The 23293-nt window shown below is 49.5% G+C and overlaps 2 protein-coding genes across 2 annotated transcripts in view; one reads left to right on the top strand and one right to left on the bottom strand.

Annotated features, from left to right (window-relative positions):
• The window catches only part of FRMPD1 (FERM and PDZ domain containing 1), a 94567-nt gene extending 73417 nt beyond the window's left edge, over positions 1-21150 (bottom strand). Inside the window, 1 exon segment of the mRNA XM_040631614.1 lies at positions 21027-21150. The gene's annotated coding sequence lies outside the window, so the exon portion shown is untranslated.
• LOC121103149 lies at positions 20847-21449 on the top strand. Its single transcript, XM_040632331.1, has one exon. The coding sequence runs from the start codon at positions 20847-20849 to the stop codon at positions 21447-21449; it is 603 nt and encodes a 200-aa protein (XP_040488265.1).
• The last annotated feature ends 1844 nt before the right edge of the window (positions 21450-23293 follow it).

The raw sequence follows: 23293 nt of genomic DNA, 5'->3' as shown, positions 1-23293 counted from the left end.
GATAAAGCCGTATCTACGCTCTGGGCACAGCTGTGAAGGGACTCTGGGCAGAGACAGGCAGGAGATACAAAACAACAACTCTGATCTGCCGGATGCTGGGTCCGGGCAGTGAACTTGACTCACTTCTTTTTAAATGCCATTACTGTTGGGGCACAATGACACCTATCTTAGGATCAGAGAGATTGTCTCTAAGAAGAGAATCAAACTCCCAGGACAGAACACAGGCTCCCAGGGGAATGGCACAGGGGTGAGCCGGTGCCCACCAGCAGCCCTGTCCCTTCCCCCTCCACTCCCTCCGCTCCTGCCTGCAGACCTGGAAGCGGTCAAAGGCCTGCACCTTGGACTCCATGCTCCGTCTGGTAGAGCTCAGAGGTCTGCAGGGCTCTCCTGGGACAGACACGAACCAGCTCACCCTGGGACGCATCTGAGGCACCAGGAGGAGCACCAGGAACACCCCACTCCCCCAGCCGGGGACCCGGGGGGTGTTGGTCTGAGAGCCTTTGTACCCTCCCTCCGAACCCAACCACTCTCCAGCCCGCTGCTGTGACCCCGGACCACCTCCTGCATTTCCACTTCTTCCACCTCTGCTGCCATCACACACGTTCGGGCTCCTACGGGGGTCTAACGTGGGTCACGCAGCACCCGCTCTCCCTGCTTCAGTCTTGCTGTCCTGCCGAGCCCTGTCTGCACCACACTACAATCTCTGTTTCTTTTTTTTAAGATTTACTTATTTTAGAGAGAGAGCACGGGCGGGGGGAGTGGCAGCGGGAGAAGGAGAGAGGATCCTGGGGAAGACTACCCACTGAGCGGGGAGCCAGACTCGGGGCTCGATCCCAGGACCCTCAGCCCCCAACCCGAGACGAAACCAAGAGCCGGCTGCTTAACTAACTGAGCCACCCAGGTGCTCCACAGCAATTTTTCTAAACTGCAAATCTGACCCTGTATCAAACCTATGATGTCGCCCCTTAACTTCTAGGATAATTGATTAGGCTCTGCGGTGCAGACTCTGGAGCCAGGCCTCCTGGGCTCATATCACTGCTCTGTCACTTACTAGATCTGTGACTATTGGTTTCCTTGACCCCTTGGTGCCTCAGTTTCCCCAGTGGTACAATGTGGACAACAACAGTACCTGCCTCACAAGCTTGCTGTGCGGACTGAGTTAATGCATGGAAACCGCTTAGAACAGTGCCTGGTGACAAGGATTCTGTAAATGGTAGCTACTATTTTCACAGATTTGTGCTTTTTATAGCCTTTCAAGGCCCCCCTGTTCGGCCGCACTCAGCTCTCCAGCCTCTTTGCTGTCTGTCCTCTGTCTCCCTGCGCTCCATCTTCCAGGGAGTTCCAGCCCCATGGATCCTCTTCCTTTCTGCTCTTGCCACTGAGCCTTTGCTCGTGTCGCTGTCACTGCCGGTATACTCTTCCCTCTGTGGCTTGTCCGCTTGTCCATAGTTTCCCTCTCTCAAAACTATATTCGACTATTTACGTATATCCCCTGTTGGAATAGAAGATCCCTGCGAGCAGGGCCTCAGGGGCCTGAGTCACTGTGATCCTTCAGTGCTTAATAGACGCTCGGTAAATACCGGCTGAATGATGAAAACCAGCAGTGCCAGCCAGCCAAAGCCCAGGCCCCGGAAACACAGCCCTACTGAAAATAATCAACAGCAACAGTCTTGTCTGTACGACAGATACTAGAAGTCCCGGCACGTCTGTAACTTCCTGACATCCGAGTTTGCTACAACTGTTCCCACTGGAGCCACCACTGGAAGAAGGCAGATCCTCATGAAATGAGCCAGGTTCAGGTGCTTTACAAACTCAGCCCACGATGGAGAGGGAAAACAGCTTTGGAGGAGGGGGAGGAAGAAGCAAGAAAGAGCTACCTTTCAGCTTGCTGTTTAGAGCTGCTGTGACCCCGGACCACCTCCTGCATTTCCACTTCTTCCACCTCTGCTGCCATCACACACGTTCGGGCTCCTACGGGGGTCTAACGTGGGTCATGCAGCACCCGCTGTCCCTGCTTCAGTCTTGCTGTCCTGCCAAGCCATGTCTGTACCACACTACAATCTCTTTTTCTTTTTTTAAAGATTTATTTACTTATTTATTTTAGAGAGAGAGAGAGCATGCACAGGGGGAGTGGCAGAGAGAGAAGGAGAGAGAAAGAATCCTCGGGCAGACTCCCCACTGAGCGGGGAGCCAGACTCGGGGCTCGATCCCAGGACCCTCAGCTCCCAACCCGAGACGAAACCAAGAGCCGGCTGCTTAACTAACTGAGCCACCCAGGTGCTCCACAGCAATTTTTCTAAACTGCAAATCTGACCCTGTATCAAACCTATGATGTCGCCCCTTAACTTCTAGGATAATTGATTAGGCTCTGCGGTGCAGACTCTGGAGCCAGGCCTCCTGGGCTCATATCACTGCTCTGTCACTTACTAGATCTGTGACTATTGGTTTCCTTGACCCCTTGGTGCCTCAGTTTCCCCAGTGGTACAATGTGGACAACAACAGTACCTGCCTCACAAGCTTGCTGTGCGGACTGAGTTAATGCATGGAAACCGCTTAGAACAGTGCCTGGTGACAAGGATTCTGTAAATGGTAGCTACTATTTTCACAGATTTGTGCTTTTTATAGCCTTTCAAGGCCCCCCTGTTCGGCCGCACTCAGCTCTCCAGCCTCTTTGCTGTCTGTCCTCTGTCTCCCTGCGCTCCATCTTCCAGGGAGTTCCAGCCCCATGGATCCTCTTCCTTTCTGCTCTTGCCACTGAGCCTTTGCTCGTGTCGCTGTCACTGCCGGTATACTCTTCCCTCTGTGGCTTGTCCGCTTGTCCATAGTTTCCCTCTCTCAAAACTATATTCGACTATTTACGTATATCCCCTGTTGGAATAGAAGATCCCTGCGAGCAGGGCCTCAGGGGCCTGAGTCACTGTGATCCTTCAGTGCTTAATAGACGCTCGGTAAATACCGGCTGAATGATGAAAACCAGCAGTGCCAGCCAGCCAAAGCCCAGGCCCCGGAAACACAGCCCTACTGAAAATAATCAACAGCAACAGTCTTGTCTGTACGACAGATACTAGAAGTCCCGGCACGTCTGTAACTTCCTGACATCCCAGTTTGCTACAACTGTTCCCACTGGAGCCACCACTGGAAGAAGGCAGATCCTCATGAAATGAGCCAGGTTCAGGTGCTTTACAAACTCAGCCCACGATGGAGAGGGAAAACAGCTTTGGAGGAGGGGGAGGAAGAAGCAAGAAAGAGCTACCTTTCAGCTTGCTGTTTAGATTTTATGTGACCTGACACCACCAGGTCATTACTGAGGAACATGAATACAAATCCTTCTGTTTGAAAGAAAATGTTAGAAACGAAAGAAAAACAAGGAAGGAAGGAGTTAGTTCTGGAAGTTTCCTTATAAAGCCCTTCTGTTAAGCAATTTCTATTTTCTTGGATTCCTCATTATGAAATTAGAACTGTTCCCCTGGACAATAATCTCGGCCCTGGAAGCTTATTTCAAAATCCAATGACCACCATAAGAAAAGCAATTACCTCCTAATTAAACATTAAGATGATGGTTCAATGTATCAACATACTGCTGCAAAACAGCTTCAAAATAACAAAGTCTCCCTACTTCCCATTCACCCCCCTTAGTCTGCCTCATACTCTGATGGAGATTAATTTTACTAAAAGCACAGCTCTACTCATGCCTTCCCTCATTCAAAACCCTTCAATGGCTCCCCATTGCCTTCAGGATAAAGAACCAACTCTTAAGCGGGTGTTTGAAGATCCTCCTTTTGGCAATGACCTACTTGAATAGCCTCATTTCCTTCTAATCACCTTCAAATAACCCTTGGTCCCAACAAAATGCACTCAGAGCCCCTGCCACGCCTTTATCTTCTTCCCACTTCTGCCCACGATGTCCTTTACCCACCCCCAAACTTCCCGTGTCGAAACCCTGGCTCCTTGTGAGACTCACTCCAATGCTACCTCCTCCATGAAGTCTTCCGTGATGCCCTCCATAACACATGCTGCCCACCATCTCCAGGCTTTCACAACCTTTTACTAGAGATGATTCTCACATATTTATCCCCGGCTGGCTTGTTATTTCTGAACATATTCTCTACCTCCTGATAAACTCAAATACATTTTCTCCTCACACTGAACATATGTCATGCAAACAGAAGGTACTACAATTTTGAATGACTAAAGCAACGAATGGCAGAAAACAGTACAATATGGTCAGCAGCAGTCGGATTTGTCACTGTGCCTACAGAGATAGCAAGTCTGGAAACGTACGAACCCTGGTCAGTTCTTGGGACACTCAGGTCTACAAACCCGTTTCTACTCAAGTCCCCTATTTACTATCATTATTTACCCATGGATCTTCCACTCCTGCGGGATGTGTGTGAGCGTGTGCACGTGGGTTGTGCGGAAGGAAGGAAGCAGAGTGAGGAGGGGGGTGATCATCAAAAACTGGCAGCAACGGAGAAGCTCCTTCTTCAGCGAAGACGGCTCAAAATCCCCAGGAGCAAGCACGTCACTGCACCAGCGTCAAACACAGGGAGGGTGGGATTCCAGTCCTGCCAGGCGGTGGTTCTGACTTTACGGAGCAGCTGCGGAGCTGGTGACAACACAGGTGAGGCCCTATGTCCGGAGTCTGTGTGGCTGCAGGTTGGGGCGGGGCTCTGATTTTGCATTTCTAACAAGCTCCAGGCAATGCTGATAGAGACCACACTTTAAGGACCCTCCATGTAGACAGGCACATGAATCAAGGGGTTTAAGGTAGGAGGAGTAGCTGTGGTACACCACACAAGCGTTCCTTTTTTTTTTTTTTTTTTAAGATTTTATTTACTTGAGAAAGAGCGCATGGGGTCGGGAAGTGGAGGGACAGAGGGAGAAGCAGCCTCCCCACTGAGCAGGGAGTCTGAAGCAGGGTGCTCGATCCCAGGACCCTGAGATCATGACCTGAGCCAAAGGCAGATGCTTACCTGACCGAGCCTCCCAGGTGCCCCTCGACACAGACATTTCTAAAGCTAGAAAACTCATTTTTAATCAGATTAAAGCACACGGAAAAACAAAATCATACCGAGATTTTTCCTTCTCACCTGTAATTCAGACGCTAAAACCTATAGGGTAGACTGGAGAGTTAAGGACAAGAGTGTTAGGAGACCTGGGTTCGAGTCCGATTCTGTCACTGGTCAGCTGGGTAACCAAAGAGCCCTCGCTACCCTCTCAGGACATCACTGCACCATCAGAACCACAGAGAGAGGCTCAACCTGAAAAATCTCCAGGGTGAGGCCTTACGTCCTATGATCTCATAAATTTGAAAACCTGTTGGCAGTTTAGTTTCAAAACTAAATATTATCCCATCTCTATAGAAAATGCTTCAAGATACTGTGATTTGGAAACTGAAAACATGAGAAAGAATTAAAGTTCAATTGGAGAAGAACCCATAGTAAATAATTGCAACTGTGAAGACTGAACGAGCCTTCACTTAAACAGGTTTCACAAAGAATAAGTGCTCGAGAATATACCACGGAAACAGATTTTAAAATGTACGGCAAAAATACTATAATTCAAATAAAACAACCAGCTCCCTTTCTGCGAACCGTCTAGAGAAAGCAGGACATGTCCCAAAATGAGAACACAACTCACCAGTGGAGCAGAGCTGAGGGGAGTCGTCCAAGGAGAGAAATCTGCCCCTCTTCCCCACGCCGGCCCCTCCCCTCCTGCCCACACTGCTCCGGGGCCTCCCAGCACGAGGCTCTTTTTAAAGAGGAAAGGCCACCGTCCCAAGATCTTGGCCATGAGAAGGTATCAAATGACCCTCCCATAGCTCGTCAGTGAGCCCAAGTAAAGTGGGTCACCGGGCCATGGGGGCCAAGTTGGACAGTCCCCCAGTGGCCTGGCACCCACTGCCCTGCGGACCCCGGGCAGCCTCAGCCATGCTCTCGACAGGGGTCTGGCCTCTCCCCCTTCAGCCCCACAGGCCCAGCAGCCCTCCAGATGCCGCTCCCATCTCCCCACCTCGGCCACCTGTCCCAGCCCAGAGAGAGACCCCACAGGTTCTTGACGGCAACCTGGCTGCCGCCGGGCCACAAACAACAGAGAATGTGATGCCCGAGTTGTCCTGAGGTGGCCACAGGCCACTGTGTGGCAGCCCCACTGATCCGCACCGGCTCGCCTGCTGTGTCTGCCTAGCTGACTCGGGTTAAAGTGAATAGCTCGGCATTAAGTCGATAAGCCTCCCAGCCTCCCGGGGAGGTAGGTCACCCTCAAACACATTATCCCCCCTCAACAGATGGGGGAATGACGCCACAGGAAGATTAAATGACCTGCCCGGCCTCACACAACCTGCCTCAGGTGGAGCACACGGCGGTCCCAGCCAGCCCTCGAGCTGGCTCAGGAACAGAGAAGGCTCTGGATAAAGCCTTCCCGGCAGGAGGAGACCTTGCACAACAGAGGCCCACAAAGACAGAAGCAGAGAGGTCACCTGCTCAAGACCACTCCACGTCCCTATTTTGCCATCTCCCCAGAACGCCGTGAGAGAATGACTTTCAACCACAAGGATGGGATAGAACAGGGTGTGGGTGCGGGTGCTGAGCGGACAGAACAGCCTGTCGCAGCCAGGGGCCTCGGTGATCAGCACCAGAGGAGGGGGGCAGGCCCAGTGGGGTTCTATCGGTGCCCCTGGTCCTCTGCACCCCACAGGGCTTAGCACAAACTGCTGAACGCTGGCCTGGAATGATGCCTGTGTCACCCCTTTATCCGATGAGTACTTGCATATCGAATGGGGGCAAGTCACTGAGAGACAGGGACCATCCTGCAGCCACGAAATGTCAGTGAGCAGTGCACATAAATCACGAAAATACCAAGCAGAGATTAGTAAGGGCCACAGCAGAGGGGCTGCTACTGTTTGGTGATGGGAGCTCACGTCCCGCTGTGGAAACAGTAGGGCGGTATCAGGGCAGGCTTTGTGGGGCAGGGGACCCGGCCACGAAGGGTAGGAATCACACCTGCAAGGCTGGGGAGAAGGGCACAGAAAGTGCACGGAATGGGAGGTGGCACAAGGCTATGCTGAAGACCAGGAAGAGGGATGCGGGGACCAATGGTATGTGAAATAGGGTTGAGGGACTCAGGGTAGGACCGGCGGGTAGAAGCCCTATCACCAAAGGCCTAAAGCATAGGACTAAGGAGATTAAACTTCACCTCTAGCCACACTGCTCAGCATGGCACCTTGCTCACAGTAGACCCTCATTAATGCCATGGAGCAAAATGCAGGAAGGCAAGTTCATGTGTGTGAAATGCACGACAACTGTCGAAGACTATGTCACAAAAATTGCCTTGACTCTTTTTATCAGTTGGTATCTGGTCAGAACCACTCCTGAGTTCAGCCCCACTATCTGAAGCATTTGCTACGTTCTGCCCCAGATGGAGACCATAATACTTGCCATCAGCTTCTCACCTAAGAACACTGGGAAAATTAATGATGAGGTAATGTCTGAAATCCTCCGAGCTCTTTGGAAATGTGTGGCAAAAGGCATCACTATTATTAATATTTAAAGAGATTCTACCCAGCTCTGATCTCTTTTTCTGCAGACTAATGTTACGTCCACAGGATAAGGTGATGCCAGATTGGCCTCTACATAAACCTTTCCAACACACGGCGTCCAACGCAGGTGCCTCACCCTGAGCCCCTTACCTGGGGCTGATGGGGACCTCGATCCCAACGATGCCGGGCTGGTTTCTGACCGGTTATCCGGGGTCACCAGAGCGCAGGGGCAAAAAGAACCAGGCAGAAGAGCAAGACAGATTTCAGAAGGTGGTCTTCCTTGGGACCCCAGCTTTAAGCACTCGAGAGAGTCCAGTGAAGACCTCAAGGGGAGTCATTTTAGCAAAACCCACATCCTAAGCCAGTTAACATTTTTAGGTCTAATGCAGTGCCCAAGAAAGGAAGAAATAAGAATACCTCCACGGGCTCAATTACAAATGGACTGGAAAGAAAAATTTCAAAAGTTCAAGGGGAAAAAAAATCAATCTATTTCCTTCCCCCAAAGCTTTCACGTCTATAAATATACTCACACAAATGGACCCAAGACCACTCTTCCTTATGAAAACACTACCTGTCTGGCATTTGCAAGATAAACGATGTGCCCATCTTGCTTTCAATGCACTGAAGTTCAAACAATGATCTCCAGTAGCTTCTCTCTTCTTCTTAAATAACACTCATCCCCCCACCATTATAAAAGTAATACATGTGCCTGGTAGAAAATTTTGAAATTATTCTTCTTTGGAAAGAAGAAAATAAAAACTATCTGCTACAATCTACAAGTTGCTAATTATTCTTCCAGCCGCATTGTGTGAAAATACACATTTTCAACACAATTGGGAACTTTCTGTATATGCTGGTTTATAGCCTGATTTTTTCCCCTAGAACAATACCCCTTAAACATTTACCTACATCTTTATGATTGTACAGCATTAGTTTGTATATCCTATTGCTAGCAGTGCCATATTTAAAGCTAACCCCCCATTGCTGGACATTTGGTCTGTTTTAGTGATGTCTGCATTACAATGCTGAGATAAATCTTTGCATAATACACTGCTAACTATTCTCTTAGGATAAATTCCTAAGTAGTGCTGCTGGATGAAAAACGGTAAAGTTTATACACATTAGATCTAGCCAAACTGCTCTTCAGAAGGGCTGTTGCAGGCTCACTCTCTCAGTCAGTGGAAGAGCTACCTCCCCTAATTGCTCACTGACCCCTACCTTAGTAAGTTTATAAAGGGGGTGTTGCCCTTATTTGGGTATTGTCCTCTTTGATTACTCCAGAGTCAGATTTCCCCCAAATGCTCTGTGTCTACAGTGTTTTTTTTCCAGAGTATTTTTTTTTTAAGTGTGTGCATTCTATTCATTAGAAAGCCAATGTCTTATTTCCCTCCAAAGGGTGTTTCCCCCACCCCACCTCAGTGCTCTTCTGGCTCAGCACCTGCCATCTGAATTTTCACCTTGGTGCCTTCCACTCCTTTCTCAGCAAACATTTCACAGTTCCAGCAATTAAGCCAGACGCAGAATCCCAAATCAGTTATTCAGTCATCAGTTTATTCACCTGATATCTCTTGAGGGTCTGGAATGCTCTAGGAACCATAAAAACAGAGAATTATAAACAAAACACCATGAGAAGTCAGGGGAGGGAGGGTCAATGAGGCCTGAACAGAAATGCACTTAAATTGAAAGCTACCTCAGAGTTTTCCTGGTAGATGAGGGGAAAGAGCAGGCTAGGCAAAGGGAATAGCATGAGCAAAGGTCCTGAGGCCTGCTGAAGCATCACATATGAAAGAAATATTTTCGCTCTTTTTTTAAAATTCCAGTATAGTTAACATACTAATATGACACATTAGTTTCAGATGTACGATATAGTGATTTGACACTTCCATACATCACTCAGTGCTCATTGCAAGTGCACTCCTTAGTCCCCATCACCTATTTCACCCATCCATCCACCCACCTCCCCTCTGATAACCATTAGTTTGTTCTCTATAGTTTACAGTTCATTTCTTGGTTTGTCTCTATTTTTTTTTCCTTTGCGCATTTGTTGTTTCTTTTTTGTCTAAGATTTTATTTATTTATTTATTTATTTATTTGAGAGAGAAAGAGAGAGCATGAGTGAGGTGGGGGGAGGGGCAGAGGGAGAAGCAACCTCCCCACTGAGCAGGTAGTCCAACTCAGGGCTCAATCCCAAGACCCTGGGATCATGACCTGAGCAGAAGGCAGAAACTTAACTGACTGAGCCACCTAGGCGCTCCTGTTTTGTTTCTTAAATTCCACATATGAATGAAATTATATGGTATTCGTCTTTCTCCGATTGACCTAGTTTGCTTAGCATTATACTCTCTAGCTCCAACCATGTCGTTGCAAATGGCAAGATTTCATTCTTTTTATGGCTGAATAACATTCCCTTGTACACACATCTTTCCCTCATAGACCACATCTTTTATCCATTCATCTACAGATGGACACTGGGCTGCTTCCACATCTGGGTTATTGTAAATAATGCTACTATAACCATAGGGGTGCATGTGTCCCTTTGAATTAGTGTTTTTGTGTTTTGGGGGTAAATACCCAGGGGTGTAATTGCTGGATCATAGGACAGCTCTATTTTTGACTTTTTGAGGAACCTCCATACTGTTTTCCACAGTGGCTTCGCCAGTTTGCATTCCCACCAACAGTGCGTGAGGGTTCCTCTTTCTCTACATCCTTGTCAACACTTGTTGTTTCTTGTGTTTTTCATTTTAACCATGCCGACAGGTGTGAGGTGATATCTCACTGTAGTTTTGATTTGCATTTCCCTGATGATGAGTGATGTTGAGCATCTTTTCATATGCCTGTTGGCCATCTGGATGTTATTTCCATTCTTAAGACATGAGAATGAGGGGCTGAGGTTGAGAATGAAAAGTTGGCTCTTGCTGAATTCACCTGCCAACCTGTTCTTTTCCCTGTACCTTGCCTCTGCTTGCAATCCCTGGCCCATCTCCAATGCAGACTCCTCCAAAAACCTTGAGAACCCTCCTCACCATCCTTCTCTCCAGACCTCTCTGCCCGGAGCCAAAATCTTGGCACTCACACCAGTGTGCTCAGCAATCCCCAATGAATAGATGGCTCTGTTTGCTGATTCCTGGGCATAAGTCATATCAGTCCAGCTAGGAAAGAATCTTCTGGATAGTGATATATTCTGTCATACCCATAGCCTTTCAACACTGGGCTTAACTTATAACAGGCAATCAATAAAAGCTTATAGAATCTAACCAAATTAAATGGGGCAGAATAAATACAAGAGAAGGGATGGGAGTGCACAGGTGTGTGCTTCTAACTATCATCCAGACAGCTAGGAAAATTGAAACTGTCTTTGAAAATTAGCTTCTGAACACAATCATGACAAAAAATAGATTAATTCTCTTCAGGCATGTAATTTTGCATCTGCTTAGACATTTCTCAGTTAGGCACACAAACGGTACTTGTTAAACGACGCTGCGTATCCCAAGAGCTTCTGTGCATAAAGGTCAATATATTCTGGAGATTTGGATTTCGTTTTCTTTGCAGGAAAGCAAGAGGAAAAGAGGAGATAAGGCCCCTGATCCATGCCATCTCTGCTGGGATTTTCCAACTGATCATTCCAACTCAAAGCGACAATCCTACCGCCACCTGGGAGGCACCGGTCTCCATCATTAATGTTTTCCTGCCAGTGGCAAATGTTTCTAGATAATTCTTCCCCGAGGGCAAAGAGCGCATACGTTCCTCAAGTGACTAGTCTCTCCCTGTTCTGGTTCGGAATCCCCCAGCTCTGGATTCATCCCCTACCAGAGCTTTTATCCCGCTGCTTTGCTTGTTTGTCCCCACACTGGGTTGTGACCTCTACAACAAGACTGGTGACCTTCTCCACCCCTCTGCGCCCTGGGGCCTAGAACAGTCACCTCTCACATAGTGGATGCTCACTCTGTGAGGTGGAATTAAATGCAGTCCTGGGGTTACTAAGGACCCTAGAAATAACCCAGTCTGCAGATTAAAAAAACTACGGCCCAGACAGGGGAAGCAACTTCTTCAAATATACACAGAGAGTTGATAATAATTAGTAGGTGGAAGAGAGGAAGAAATCAAAGATGTTAGCAATGCTTGAGGAATTAGGCTGAAGGGCTTGATGGAACTTGGAAAGGATGGGGGGGAAACAAGGTTTGGCTTTAGACAGCCTCTAACCCGCAGAAGTTGTCTCTCTTCTCCTTGATAGCCCTTCAGATAGCGTAAAAAGGAAATTAACCTTTATTGAATATTTACATGGATAGGTAGAAGACAGTGTGTCTTCTGTAAGTGTAACACTCACAGATAAACAACGAAATAAGCAAGTAAATAATGTGTCTCAGTTCACGCAGCTAGCAAGCCCAGGTCTGACTGAGTCAAAAGCCCCTGGCACTCTCCCCTAGTCCTGAGGCTATAGGGTACCAAGGAAGAGCTAGGTAGACCAAGGGACCAAGTTTACAGGTGGCCTTGGCCATGTCCCAGGACCACAGACAGCACCTCTGGAGCCTGAATGTTAGGTCTGCAGCCTCCCTGCCCCCGAAAGTACAGAGAACAGGCACCACCCCTTGCTAGCACCCGGCTGACAGGCCAGACCCACTGCAGAAGCAGGTATGAGACAGAGACCCACGGCCAGAGTCAGGGTACCACAGGGGGCTGTAAGGAGCACTGAGGGCAGCTGGAGACAGATGCAAGGCAGGCAGTATAATCACGTCTCCTGCTTCATCAGTCAGCACCATGCACCAAGCCTGGGCGCAGGACCAGGCCCTCTTCTGGGCTCTGGACTGAACCAGGCTCAACCCCTGCCTGGTAGAGGCTCACAGTCAAGTGCGGCAGGTTACACGGAACGACCCCTCAGCACTTCAGGGGAGGTGCTCCTCCAGCCTGGAAAAGACTTCCCAGACAAAGCAGGGCATTTTGATGTGGGGATATTTCTGGGCGGCTACGTCAAGCCTTGTCAAAATGGAAAATCACTGTTCTTCAAACCCAGCAAGCAAAATAAGAAGCCAAGTCCTCTGAACTGTTCCCCTACCCCTGCCCTTAGGGCTCCAGGAAGAAAAGCTGGACTAGCTGCCTTACTGCTGATCCTGAAGATCCTTTTCAAACCTGAAGCTCTTCCGGGTCAGATCTGGCTGAATGACCCAGGAGGGGGCAGTCTGGAGTCCTGGGGGGGACACAACTGAGGGACTTTCAGTGTATTGCTCTATGCCAGTCCCTCCTGGAAATCTTCCTGGATCTCACCCAAGGCATGGCCAGCCCTTGGCAGGGCTCCCATGGCTCTCTGGAACACGCAGCACCCTGCCCTCCAGACTCACTGCCAACTGCAGGTGGGGCAGGGCTGTCTGAGTCATCTGCCTCCTCCCTGCTTCTCACCCCCTCCTCCCCCCATCCCTGCACAGATCTCGCTTAGCAAAGCATACCGAACTGAGAGAAGCAGCAGTCAGGGAGGAGGCTCTGGGCAGGTGTGAGCCACACGCAGCCTGGGGCTGCTCAGTGCTAGACCTACTCAGGCAGCCCTCCTCCTGCTGCTTCTCCTCAGCTCCACCAGCTTCTCCAGACCCAACACTCCCGCTGGCCCTAGGCCTTTTTGGCACTCTAGTGCAACTGCAAACAAAGTGATGCTCTTTGGAGAAAAGCCTATTTTATTGGCACTGCATTTGGAGAGACCATCAGCCTGCAGCGACTGAAAAATCCAGGTAAAAGGCCGTGCACTTCCGAGACAGGCTACTTAAAGGGCAAGAAGATCACACTCCAACACACTCCAAAAGCTGCAAAGAGGCATTTCCTGGTTTTTCACAGAAAAAGAGATGTACTTGGGTGCTGAGAATGTAAATAATTTGCCTCAAGTTCAATGAGCCAATCTTGGACTAACTTAGAGGGAAAATGTAAGGACATTTGCTCTCCTCTGTGTCCCTTCTCTATCCAGAACACGTTCACTACGGGATCTCCCCTAAGTCCAAGAACTGGTCATGAATATTTTAATAGCCACAGCCTCTCCTTCCCATTGATAAAAACTCCACTGACCAGCCAGGGCATGCTGGTGAGGACCAAAGGACCATAAAGACCCACCACGTCTGCAGAACAGGGCCCCTCAGAGCAGAAGCCACTGTGCTAAAGAAACCTGCAGAATGAAGACCTGAGGCTGGGGACCCTGGACAGCTGGGTTCAAATACAGGCCAGAGAAGACAGTCACATAAGTAGAGAAAGTAGAAAGCCGAAGGCCGAATGGTGGCCCCCTAAGAACTATGTCCACACCCCCAACCCAGAATCCATAAATGTTACCTTAATTGGAAAAAGGATCTTTGCAGATGTAATTAAGTGAAGGGTCTTCAGGTGAGGAGCTTAGCCTGGTTTATCCAGGTGGGCCCTAAATGCGATGACAAATGTCCTTATAAGAGTGAGGCAGAGGGAGATTTGACACAGACAGAAGGAGGCAATGTGACTAGGGAGGCAAAGCCGGCAGCGATTGGCCACAAGTCAAGGAATGCCAGTGGCCACCAGAAGCTGCAAGAGGCAAAGAAGAACATTCTTCCTTAGAGCCTCCAAAGGGGGGTGCAGCCCTGCTGACACCTCGATTTCAGACTCCTGGGCTCTAGGACCGTGAGAGAATACACTGCTGTCTTTAGCCAAGGTTGCAGGGATTTGCCACTGCAGCCACAGGAGACTAATACAGTGCCTGAGAAGTTAGGAGACTGATGAGGGGTCTGGGTCCCAGAGAGGGGGCTGCTTCAGCCAGAGCCACTCCACATGAGCCAGTGGTCCCGGACACTCTCCTCTACAGGCAACCAGCGTGCGTGCGGTTCCCCAGCAAACTCTAGGGGGGCCCACGGGGAACCTAACCAGGTCTCAGGTTGTGCTAATTGCAAAAAACGGACTTTGACGTGAGGCTGTCATGTTCTTGCTCCCCTCCACGCTGGTCAGACCTCACCTGCATGGCCACTGTGTCCAACTCTTAGCTCTGTCTTTTTTGGGATACTGGATAAACAGGGGCATTCTAACTTAAGAAGTAAAGACCTGATCCCTGTCTTTGATTGTCCAAATGGCTTAAATGGCCCTCATGGGGAAGAAGAAATGGATTTTCGTGTGGGTCTTCAAAGGGCAGAATCGAGGACAATGGAGCAGCCACAGCCTGGAGGGAGAGTCTACTTCAGCATAATGAAGAACTTTCTAATAATCAGAGCCAACTGACAATGGAATAGAAATGCCTCGGGGATTGGCAGGTCCAAGCAGAAAGCGACTGGGTGCGCTAGGGGAATTCCTGCACCAGAAAAGGCTATAGTTGATCATCTCCAGAGCTGGCAACTCTGTATGGAGGTCTATGACTGTTAGTTAAAATAGCCTATAAAATATTTTGCCTGAGTCTGGGCTTTTGGCATATAGACAGGGAGAGCTCTAAGGAACTTACTACACAGCCTTTGTAAAAACAAAAAACAAAAAAACTAAGTACTGCAACTATCCAGAAATGAGCTCAGAAAAGAAATAATTTGCCCTGCTCCTGTACACAAATGTCTCTGACACACAGGAAAGAAGAAAGAGGGAGAGCATATATGTCCATATGGACATCGCCTTTTAACCTGACCAGGAGCCAAGAGCACATGCCCCCACACCAAGGGACCTTTGGGCTTGATGCCCTTCTCCAGGGAAAACCAGAGAGAACCCAGACTCCATGTTTATTTTAATAACTGCGTTTCCTTTTGCACTCTTCTGAATTCTACATTTGGAACAAAGAAAACAAGAAAGCAGTAACTCAGAGGCTTACCTATGTTGATGCTCAAAACTTAGTTTTGGAGACAGTTTTGGACAGGGTTTTCAAGAGGGCTTTTTTTGGGGGGGAGGGGTAGAGTTATCACTGGTTGTAACAAGTGCTAGCCTACACCCTACATTCTGGATACTTAGAGAACCGGAAGCACAGCATTTCTCATCTGCCTGCACATCTGTCTTCTCTTAAGTCAAAATCTCAGAGAACTAAGCACTGTGCATCCGGGTGAATTCCTCTGAAGCTCTTTCCGTTCAGGATTTTGAAAATTTGCCATGTTACCCTTTTGCTGAAATGGCTGAGCTTCTCAGATCACTCCTCAAGAGACATCAAAGGAATAGACTTTCATATTTTTAGATTTGCCACCCTATCTTTTCTATCCTGTAATTAGTGTCCCCCCCACCACCACCACTTTTTCTAAAAGAACCGGTGTTAAGAACACACATCATTTATCAGCCAGCTTGTGAAATGACTGGAAGCCCAAACCATTTCATACTACTGGCAAAAATGTCTCCAAACATCAGGTGGGTCCCTGAAAATACTGTGTCACTTCAGTGAAATTAATGGTTACTGCAGTCACATTAGTTGGCCAAGCACCAAATAGGGCTTTCCATTGTCCTTCAGGCAGATAGTTCATTATTTTTAAAACCCTCATATTTGCAGAGCTGCATAATGTAGTCTGTAGTTACCCAAACAAATTTAAGACAGCATTATTCTTCTATGAATGCATATTAAGTTTGGTGCATATCTTAGACTATAGTAGAAGTATGGCTACAACAGCTGTGCGTAAATCAAAATTTTATATACCGAATGGTGTTCACAGGCATGTTTGGTATTTGAAAACTTTCCATACCAGATCTTTTGGTCTGGTGAAAAATCCTTTTATAATGTAAGTAATTGTTGAGAAGTTTGTCTAGCTTCGAGGCTCATTTTTTGTATATTTATTAAAAATAGGCCACACAGGAAAGCTAAATTCAAAATTCAGACTCCTGTTGGAGGTGACCAATTCTTCATCAAATGAAGGACCTACATTTCAAGGCATCAAAATGCCTCAAGTGAGTTCAGCTGGGGACCACAAGCCCAGAGCGTCAGCATCCTGTTTCTGGCATGACACAAACCATTACAGATCTCAGGAAAATCACAGGCTTTATCAATCCACTGCAGCAAACACATATCAAGCTTGCACTAGGGCTAGGCTCCGTGAGAAAGGCTGTGGGGCGGATGTCACAGGAACATTGTGTCTGGCCTCCCAGGGACTTCTCAAGGCCATGGCCACATGCACAAGTGACCACACACGAAGTCTTCCCCTGTTGATGGTGATGGCTCCCCTATGAGCGGTACTAAATTCAGCAGGAGATCAGGGAAAGATGAGAACCCTGGGATGAAGGGGTTGGGAAGACAGCTGCTAGGCCAAACGGGGTTTGAGCTGGGCCCTCAGGCGTGGGCATGACCACCAGGACTGAGGTACATGCAGGCTGAGGGGCCAGATGGAGAGGCGAAGGCTGGAGGGATTAACTGTGGAAGACACAGTGAGGGAGGAGGGGGACCGAGAGAACTGATGGAGACAGACCGTCATGTCTGCCCGCCTGAGGACTCTAGACTTCATTATCCCTACACACGGGACCCACTGCAGGTCTCTGGGCCATACATTAGACAAAACAGAAGGCCAATGTTCAGAGAGAGAATGGAAATGTGGGGACATGTCTGAGCAGAGATTTTGCAAGTAAAAATGACAGAGCCAACTGACAATGGAATAGAAATGGTGAATGACTAGATTTCAGTAAAGAGGGATCAAGGGAGAGAGTAAGGTCGTAGGTGACTATGTGGTGCCCCCCCACTGCCACGGAATTTCCAGAGTGGGAGTGGGAGGATGCCGGCCAGGGGGTATCACAGAGCGTGTGGGCAAGGCTGGCTTTGGTGACACTAAGCATGCTTCCCCTTTGCATATCAGTGAGCACCCCAGGGGCACTACTCTTCGGGGGCTTGCAATGAGAGGAGATGGGGGAAAGGGGGGGGGAGGGAGAAGAAGCGAGGGAGGGAGGGACAGAGAGGAAAGGAGGAAGGGGCAGGAGAGGGAGGATAAGAAAAATAGAGATGAAGGGAGGGAGGGAAAGAGTGGGATGTTCCCAAAGTGGGTGGCAGCTCACCACGCCACTCTGGGCCTGGCCAGGCAGGGAAGAGTGCTGTGGCTGGGTGTTCCTCTTTTCAGGACTCCTAAAATACAGTTTTGTATTGAGGGAGCGGAGAACCTGCTCTGGAGTGTCCCGATAACTGTGGAGGTAATATCCGTGAACATAGCCTGCCCGGTCCTAGAACACACAAATCCTTTCAGACCTCCAGGCCTTTGCATTTGCTGTTTCCCCCTTCACTGCCACCTCACCCTCTTAATTTTTATTTGATGCTTGCTACGTACTTGACACTATTTCAAGCACATTACATATATCAATTCATTTAACTCCCAAACAACTCTATCAAGTAGGGTTATTATGCCCAATTTATAGAGGAAGAAACCAAAGCCCAGAAGATGAAATAACCTGACAATGGCATATATTTTGTTAGTAGGCCAGTATTCAAATTCAGACACTGTGGGCCAGAGTCTGCATTCTCACACCAAAGCCACACTGCCTCTTACTGAGCTGGAGGGCACACTGACCCCCACCCCTGCTCTAGTCCCAACTGACCCTTCTCTTCTTTAGCTCCCACTGACTCAGGCAGACCTTCCTCGACCACCCCCATTACCTTCTCTCCTTTCACCCTGCTCATTTCCTTCCCAGCTCTTAGCCAGCCTGTAATTATTGATGTGTTTACTTATTTATGATGTTTCCCCAACTAGAATATAAACTCCAGGAAGGCAGGGATCTTCTCTTTGGTTCCAGTGTGTTCCTGAGGCACCTAGAATCATTCCCTGGCACAGAGCAGGTATTCTATGAATAACTGTTGCATGAACAAATGAGGGACAGTATTAAGGCTGCCACGTGGTATACGCAGGTTCATAAAGCATTGCGATGTCCTTCTTCACCCTCCTGTCCTATTCTCCTTCCTTGGCTACTACAAATCCCCAGCAACTCACACTAAGGCAGATGGTTCCCAGCATATATGGACAATGCTGATGTATTTATAACTGCGTCTGACTGTCAAATCCCCCCACCTGGGTCCTTGAGCACATAGTGATAAGCTTGTGGGAGGCAGGGATTGCATGTTCTGATCAACCTCCCTGTGGCCTCCCACCACCTAGCAGTATTTACAGGGCATTGTCTGCTGTTGATGTCAGTGTCTGCTCTGAGCACCCCCAAAGAACAAAAAGCCCCTGCCCTTGAATCAGGAGGTACCTCAAATACAAATCGCCTTGGCACAGGACCTTCCAGGCTGATGGGGAGGTTCCAAGTCAATACCTATGCTAAAACAAAAGGCACCATTCATACGCTTCAGTGGTGTCTAGCAACACTGACAGAGCTTGCCCGTGAACACTCTGACAAAAGAAACTATTATCAAATATCTATCGTTATGCAAACACTCTGTTAGGCACTTTATACATGATCTCATTTAACCTTGTGCGTTTGGTACGATTATTCCCCTTTTACAAATGTGAAAAGTGAGGTTCAGAGGCCCAATATCCCTAAGCCAGTGTGGATTCAAGCCCAGGCTGGGAGCTTCCTGAGCCTCTCCCCACTGTCCTCTGCTCTGAAGTGTTCTGCCTTCTCGCTCCCACCTGACCGACCCGCTGTTCTCCTGAGCCCTAAGCTTTCCTGACCCTGTACCTTGGCTCACACCAGTCCCTTGACCTGAAATGGCCTTTCCACTTTCCACCACCTGTTGAAATCCTCTTCTTCCTTCCACCTTCCACAGTGCAGTCTTCCCCATGATCCCCAGTTAGAATTCGCCCTCCTCGGTGTCCATAGAGGGCCCCAGTAATAACTCCCAGAATGGCCCGCGCTAAGTTCCTCTTTCTTCCTCACTAGACCGTGAGCTCCTTGAGGGGAGGGCCTATAGATATTTTTCCTATTTGTTTTCTCCTGAATGAATAGTAAGAAAGTGCTTGCTGAACCACTGAAGAAGGAAGAGGGAAAAGACTGGTGGCATTCTAATGCATCTGAACCATGAAAGGCTCCGTACAAATTAGCTTCAACTACAGAGTATGGCTGGGAAAATGCAAACGTAGGTACCACAACTCTGCCGTGTTCCTGCCCCAGTCACAAAGCACACTCTTACAAGTTCTCTAATTTCATAAAGCTTGAAACTTAAAACCAGGAAGTCTAGGAAGGAAATAAAATAATAAAATCACTTCCATAAGAACCCTTTCATAGTAATGGATTTCACCCAACACTAGGGAGACGCTAATTGCAACCCAAGGGGGCCAGGAGATTGGGCAAAAGAACAAAGCTCACCTTCTAGGACCTCATGCTTGTTCTGCTGTGGCTGCACCAGAATGCACCTGTCCTGGAAAATACGGACTTGCCAAACTGTAGGCTTCTCCAACTATGTCGATGTTGAACAAAGAATGCCTGATTTAGAGTAATTTTCTATATCATCTTGATTGGAAAACATCGCTTTAGACTAGAAAGAAGTAGATGTTGGCCTCTATGTCAGGACCCCTACAACAGTGCCTTATTTTTTCCCCAAACAACTATTTTGAGGTTTTAACAAAAATAACCGACTCACAATCAGAAACGCTTCCTGATCTATAAGCCACTCTGAAAACAAATCATTATGCTGTTGAATATTTTATGATGGGCCAAAGCACTGAAGGAGGGAAGGCCAGCATTCACCAATCCTTGCCATGTCTATTTCGGGACTCCCAAAGCACATTGCAAATGCCTCCTTTATTTTCTAAACTCCCATTTGCAAGTGCTGGGTGGATGTTTAGTGAAAGAGCTTCTCTACCCAAACTAACCCTAAATAGAGAGACCTGGAAGATTCTACTTCTCCAGACTTTACCGCAGAAGGACCGCAACCATCATCTAGTGCACATTCCTCCCTCCCCACTTCGTGGGCGGCAAAACCAGTGGTGGGGACTTGTCCAAGGTCACACAGTCAGTGGATGACAGAGGGGTCACCAGAAGCCAGGGCTTGCACTCCTAGCTCTGGGAGCATCCTCTATTCCAGAGACTGGCTCAACAACCGTCCTACAGCTCAGCCAAAACGGCTGCTGGTTAGCGACCTGACCTCTTCCCCCGCCCCCGCCCCAGATTGACTTCTGTGGGTTCCACCCCCCAGGGAGCCCTGGAGCTGAGACACTCAGGGGTGCCCCTGACTCACAAAATGGCAACACAGGCATGCCCTTCAGATGGTCATCCCTGGAGAACCCCTCCTGGTCCAGGTGTGGCCGTCGAGACCGGGCAGGGCTGGCTGGTCCGCGGTCACTCAGAAAGTTGGCGCTGGCCGTGGACGCACCTGAACCCAGGTCTCCCGCCTCCCAGTTTGCCGCTCTTTGCACTCCACCGTGCAGATCTCAAAAACTTAAGCAACACATTGATACTGTGAGAAATTTAACCTTTGCAGGCCCTGAGCGAACCCGCCGACGCGCCTCCCACAGCGATGGGGACACGAGGACTAGAGGCGGGCGCGGGTCACCCGGGGCCGGTGGTGCAAACGGAGCGGGGGGCGGCGCGGAGGAAGCCCAGGGACAGGCAGCCTGCAGCTCCCGGAGGCGCAGGCCCGGGGCGTAGGGACCGTCAGTCCCCCCAAAACTTTGCGGCGCCGGGACCTCGCCCTTACCTGCAGAGGAGGCTCCGCCCGCGCGGTCGCGGACCCGGAGAGCTGACGCTTTCGGCGAGGGGCGGCCCCGCCCGGCGGCGGGCACCGACGCGGGCAAGGCTCGGGCAGCGGCTCGGCTCGGGCTCGACTCGGGCTCCGCCTCCCGCGCCGCGGCTGCAGCCGGAGGGGGGGAGCGCAGGGCCCGGCCGCGCCCGCGCCGTCTGGCCGCGGCAGGTGCTGAGGCTGCAGCTGCGGGGCCGCCAGCTGCCGGCGCCGCGACCCTCGGCCCGGGGGAGGAGCCCCGCGCGCCGCCTCCTCGGGCCCCGGAGGTCCCGGCCCGCCGCAGTGGGCGGTCCCGCTCCCACCCGGGCCCTGCCTCCGCCGGTCTCCCGCGGCTCCCCACCTGGGCCCGCAGCGTCCGCCGAGTACCCACGGGGAGACTGAGGCCGGAGAGGAAAGGGGCTCCCCAAGGTCACTCAGCCTGGCAGTGGGGCCAGAACTGGAACCCAGAAGAGTTCCAGAGAAAGACCTCCTTTTCACCCCACCCTTCCCCTGGCTGTCATACTCCAAGGCCTCCCGAAGAACTCCAGCTATGTGGGACTCAGGGGGATGCAGAGGACTCCAACTTGCCCTCCTCTCAACAGAAGAAGCTGAGGGCTGAGGGAGGATGGAAGAGGTGGACCCACTTTGGCACTACGGCCCTCCTCCCCTGCTTCTGCAGACTTCTCCAGCGCTGGAATGCTGGGGTCCCTCAGCTTTCCTGAGGCTCTCTAACCTTGGTCTCCTTGAGGCTCCTCAAACCCGAACGCCCTAAAATGCTGGGGTGCCCTGGGACTGTGCACTCAGACCCCTTCTGACTCCCTGGGCCATCTTAACCACTCCTCTGGCTCCACTCCTAGCACCGCTTTATCCACTGGACCCAAACGCATGCCTGTCTGAAAACTGTTTTCCTTGCTGAAGAATCTTCTCCACACCTACTAGATCCCTACCCCGCATTAGACACTGGAGATAAAGCTTCGAATAAAGCACTACCACTGTCCTCTCGAATGTACTGTCTAATGGGCTGTGAATACAGCACACTTCTTGTAACAGTAGTGTGATCCCAGGGTGCCAAGGGGAGGCACCTGCATTGGCTGAGCGAGGGAAGAAGGCATGCTCTCTCTATAGAGAAACCCACAAAGGCCGAGGAGGTTGGCCAGTGAAAGGGAGGAATGTGGAGAGAGCTTTCTATGCAGAGGCTACAGGAACAAAGACCCGAAGATGAGAGGGATCCCAGGGAGGGAAGGATGGGAGCTGAGAGCTGAAGCAGGAGAGGTAGAAGGAGTTTTGAGTAGGGAAGGGCACCATCAGGTCGTTCCAGTGATGGAATGGAGCACAAATATATATTAATAAGGGTGTCCTTCATCAAAAAAACAAAACAAAAACAAAAATAGCATTGCAACAGTTGGAGCCTGCCTGGCCCAGGTGAAGAAAGGCACTTGACCCCACCTCCTTTTACCTCAAATCTTAGGCCTCTATTCAAAACCTCTCTCCTCAGAGGCTCTCTGAGGCCTCCTAGCTTCCTGCAAGATCTCTTTTCTCTCAGTGCCCCAAAGATCCCTCTTCTCTCAATGCCCGAACCCCTCTGCCACCCAGATCCATGGGCTGAGTTAGCCTTTCACTCCTTGGGGTCTGCTTCCTCACTTGTCCCCACTCTAGATACAGTGTACCAAACTGCCTCAGGATAAGCACCATTCAGGGAAGTGGACAAAAAACGGAAAATTCTGAAGCCATGGTGGAAATAAAGTAAGCTTCTAAAAAATTAAGTGTTGTACCTGTCCACATTATTTCTTTCAACTCCATGCAAATCTATAATTATCTCTAAACAGAGTTTAATTTTTTTAATTATGTGTTATAGATAAAGACTAATAACCAAATCACTCTCCCTAATGCAGATTATTAAAGACTGAAGAGGGTACTTGTCAGAAAGGAAAACAAAAACTCACCCCTCTTATCCAGCGAGTACAAATTTCTCCCACAGAATTTTGTCCTGTCCCTCTCAATTTCCGAGCTGCCCCTGCCAGAAGTATCTGCCTCTTCAGGAGCTTTACTGTGTAAACAATTTCACCTTTTGGCTCCTGGGTCCCCATTCTGCCCAGTTTCCCATTCTGATTACTCTTCTCCCTCAGCCGTCCTTGTCTGCCGGCCGGTTAAATGCCAACATTGCTCATGTGCCCTCTTGGTCTCTTTTGTCTCTTCTCTCTCACTGAGCAGTTCTATCAGATGCATGGCTTCAGCCTAGACCTTCT

This window comes from Ursus maritimus, unplaced genomic scaffold, assembly GCF_017311325.1.
Source record: "Ursus maritimus isolate PB19 unplaced genomic scaffold, ASM1731132v1 scaffold_17, whole genome shotgun sequence".
In the NCBI taxonomy this organism is placed as follows: domain Eukaryota; kingdom Metazoa; phylum Chordata; class Mammalia; order Carnivora; family Ursidae; genus Ursus; species Ursus maritimus.
This window is presented reverse-complemented; position numbering and strand designations above follow the sequence as displayed.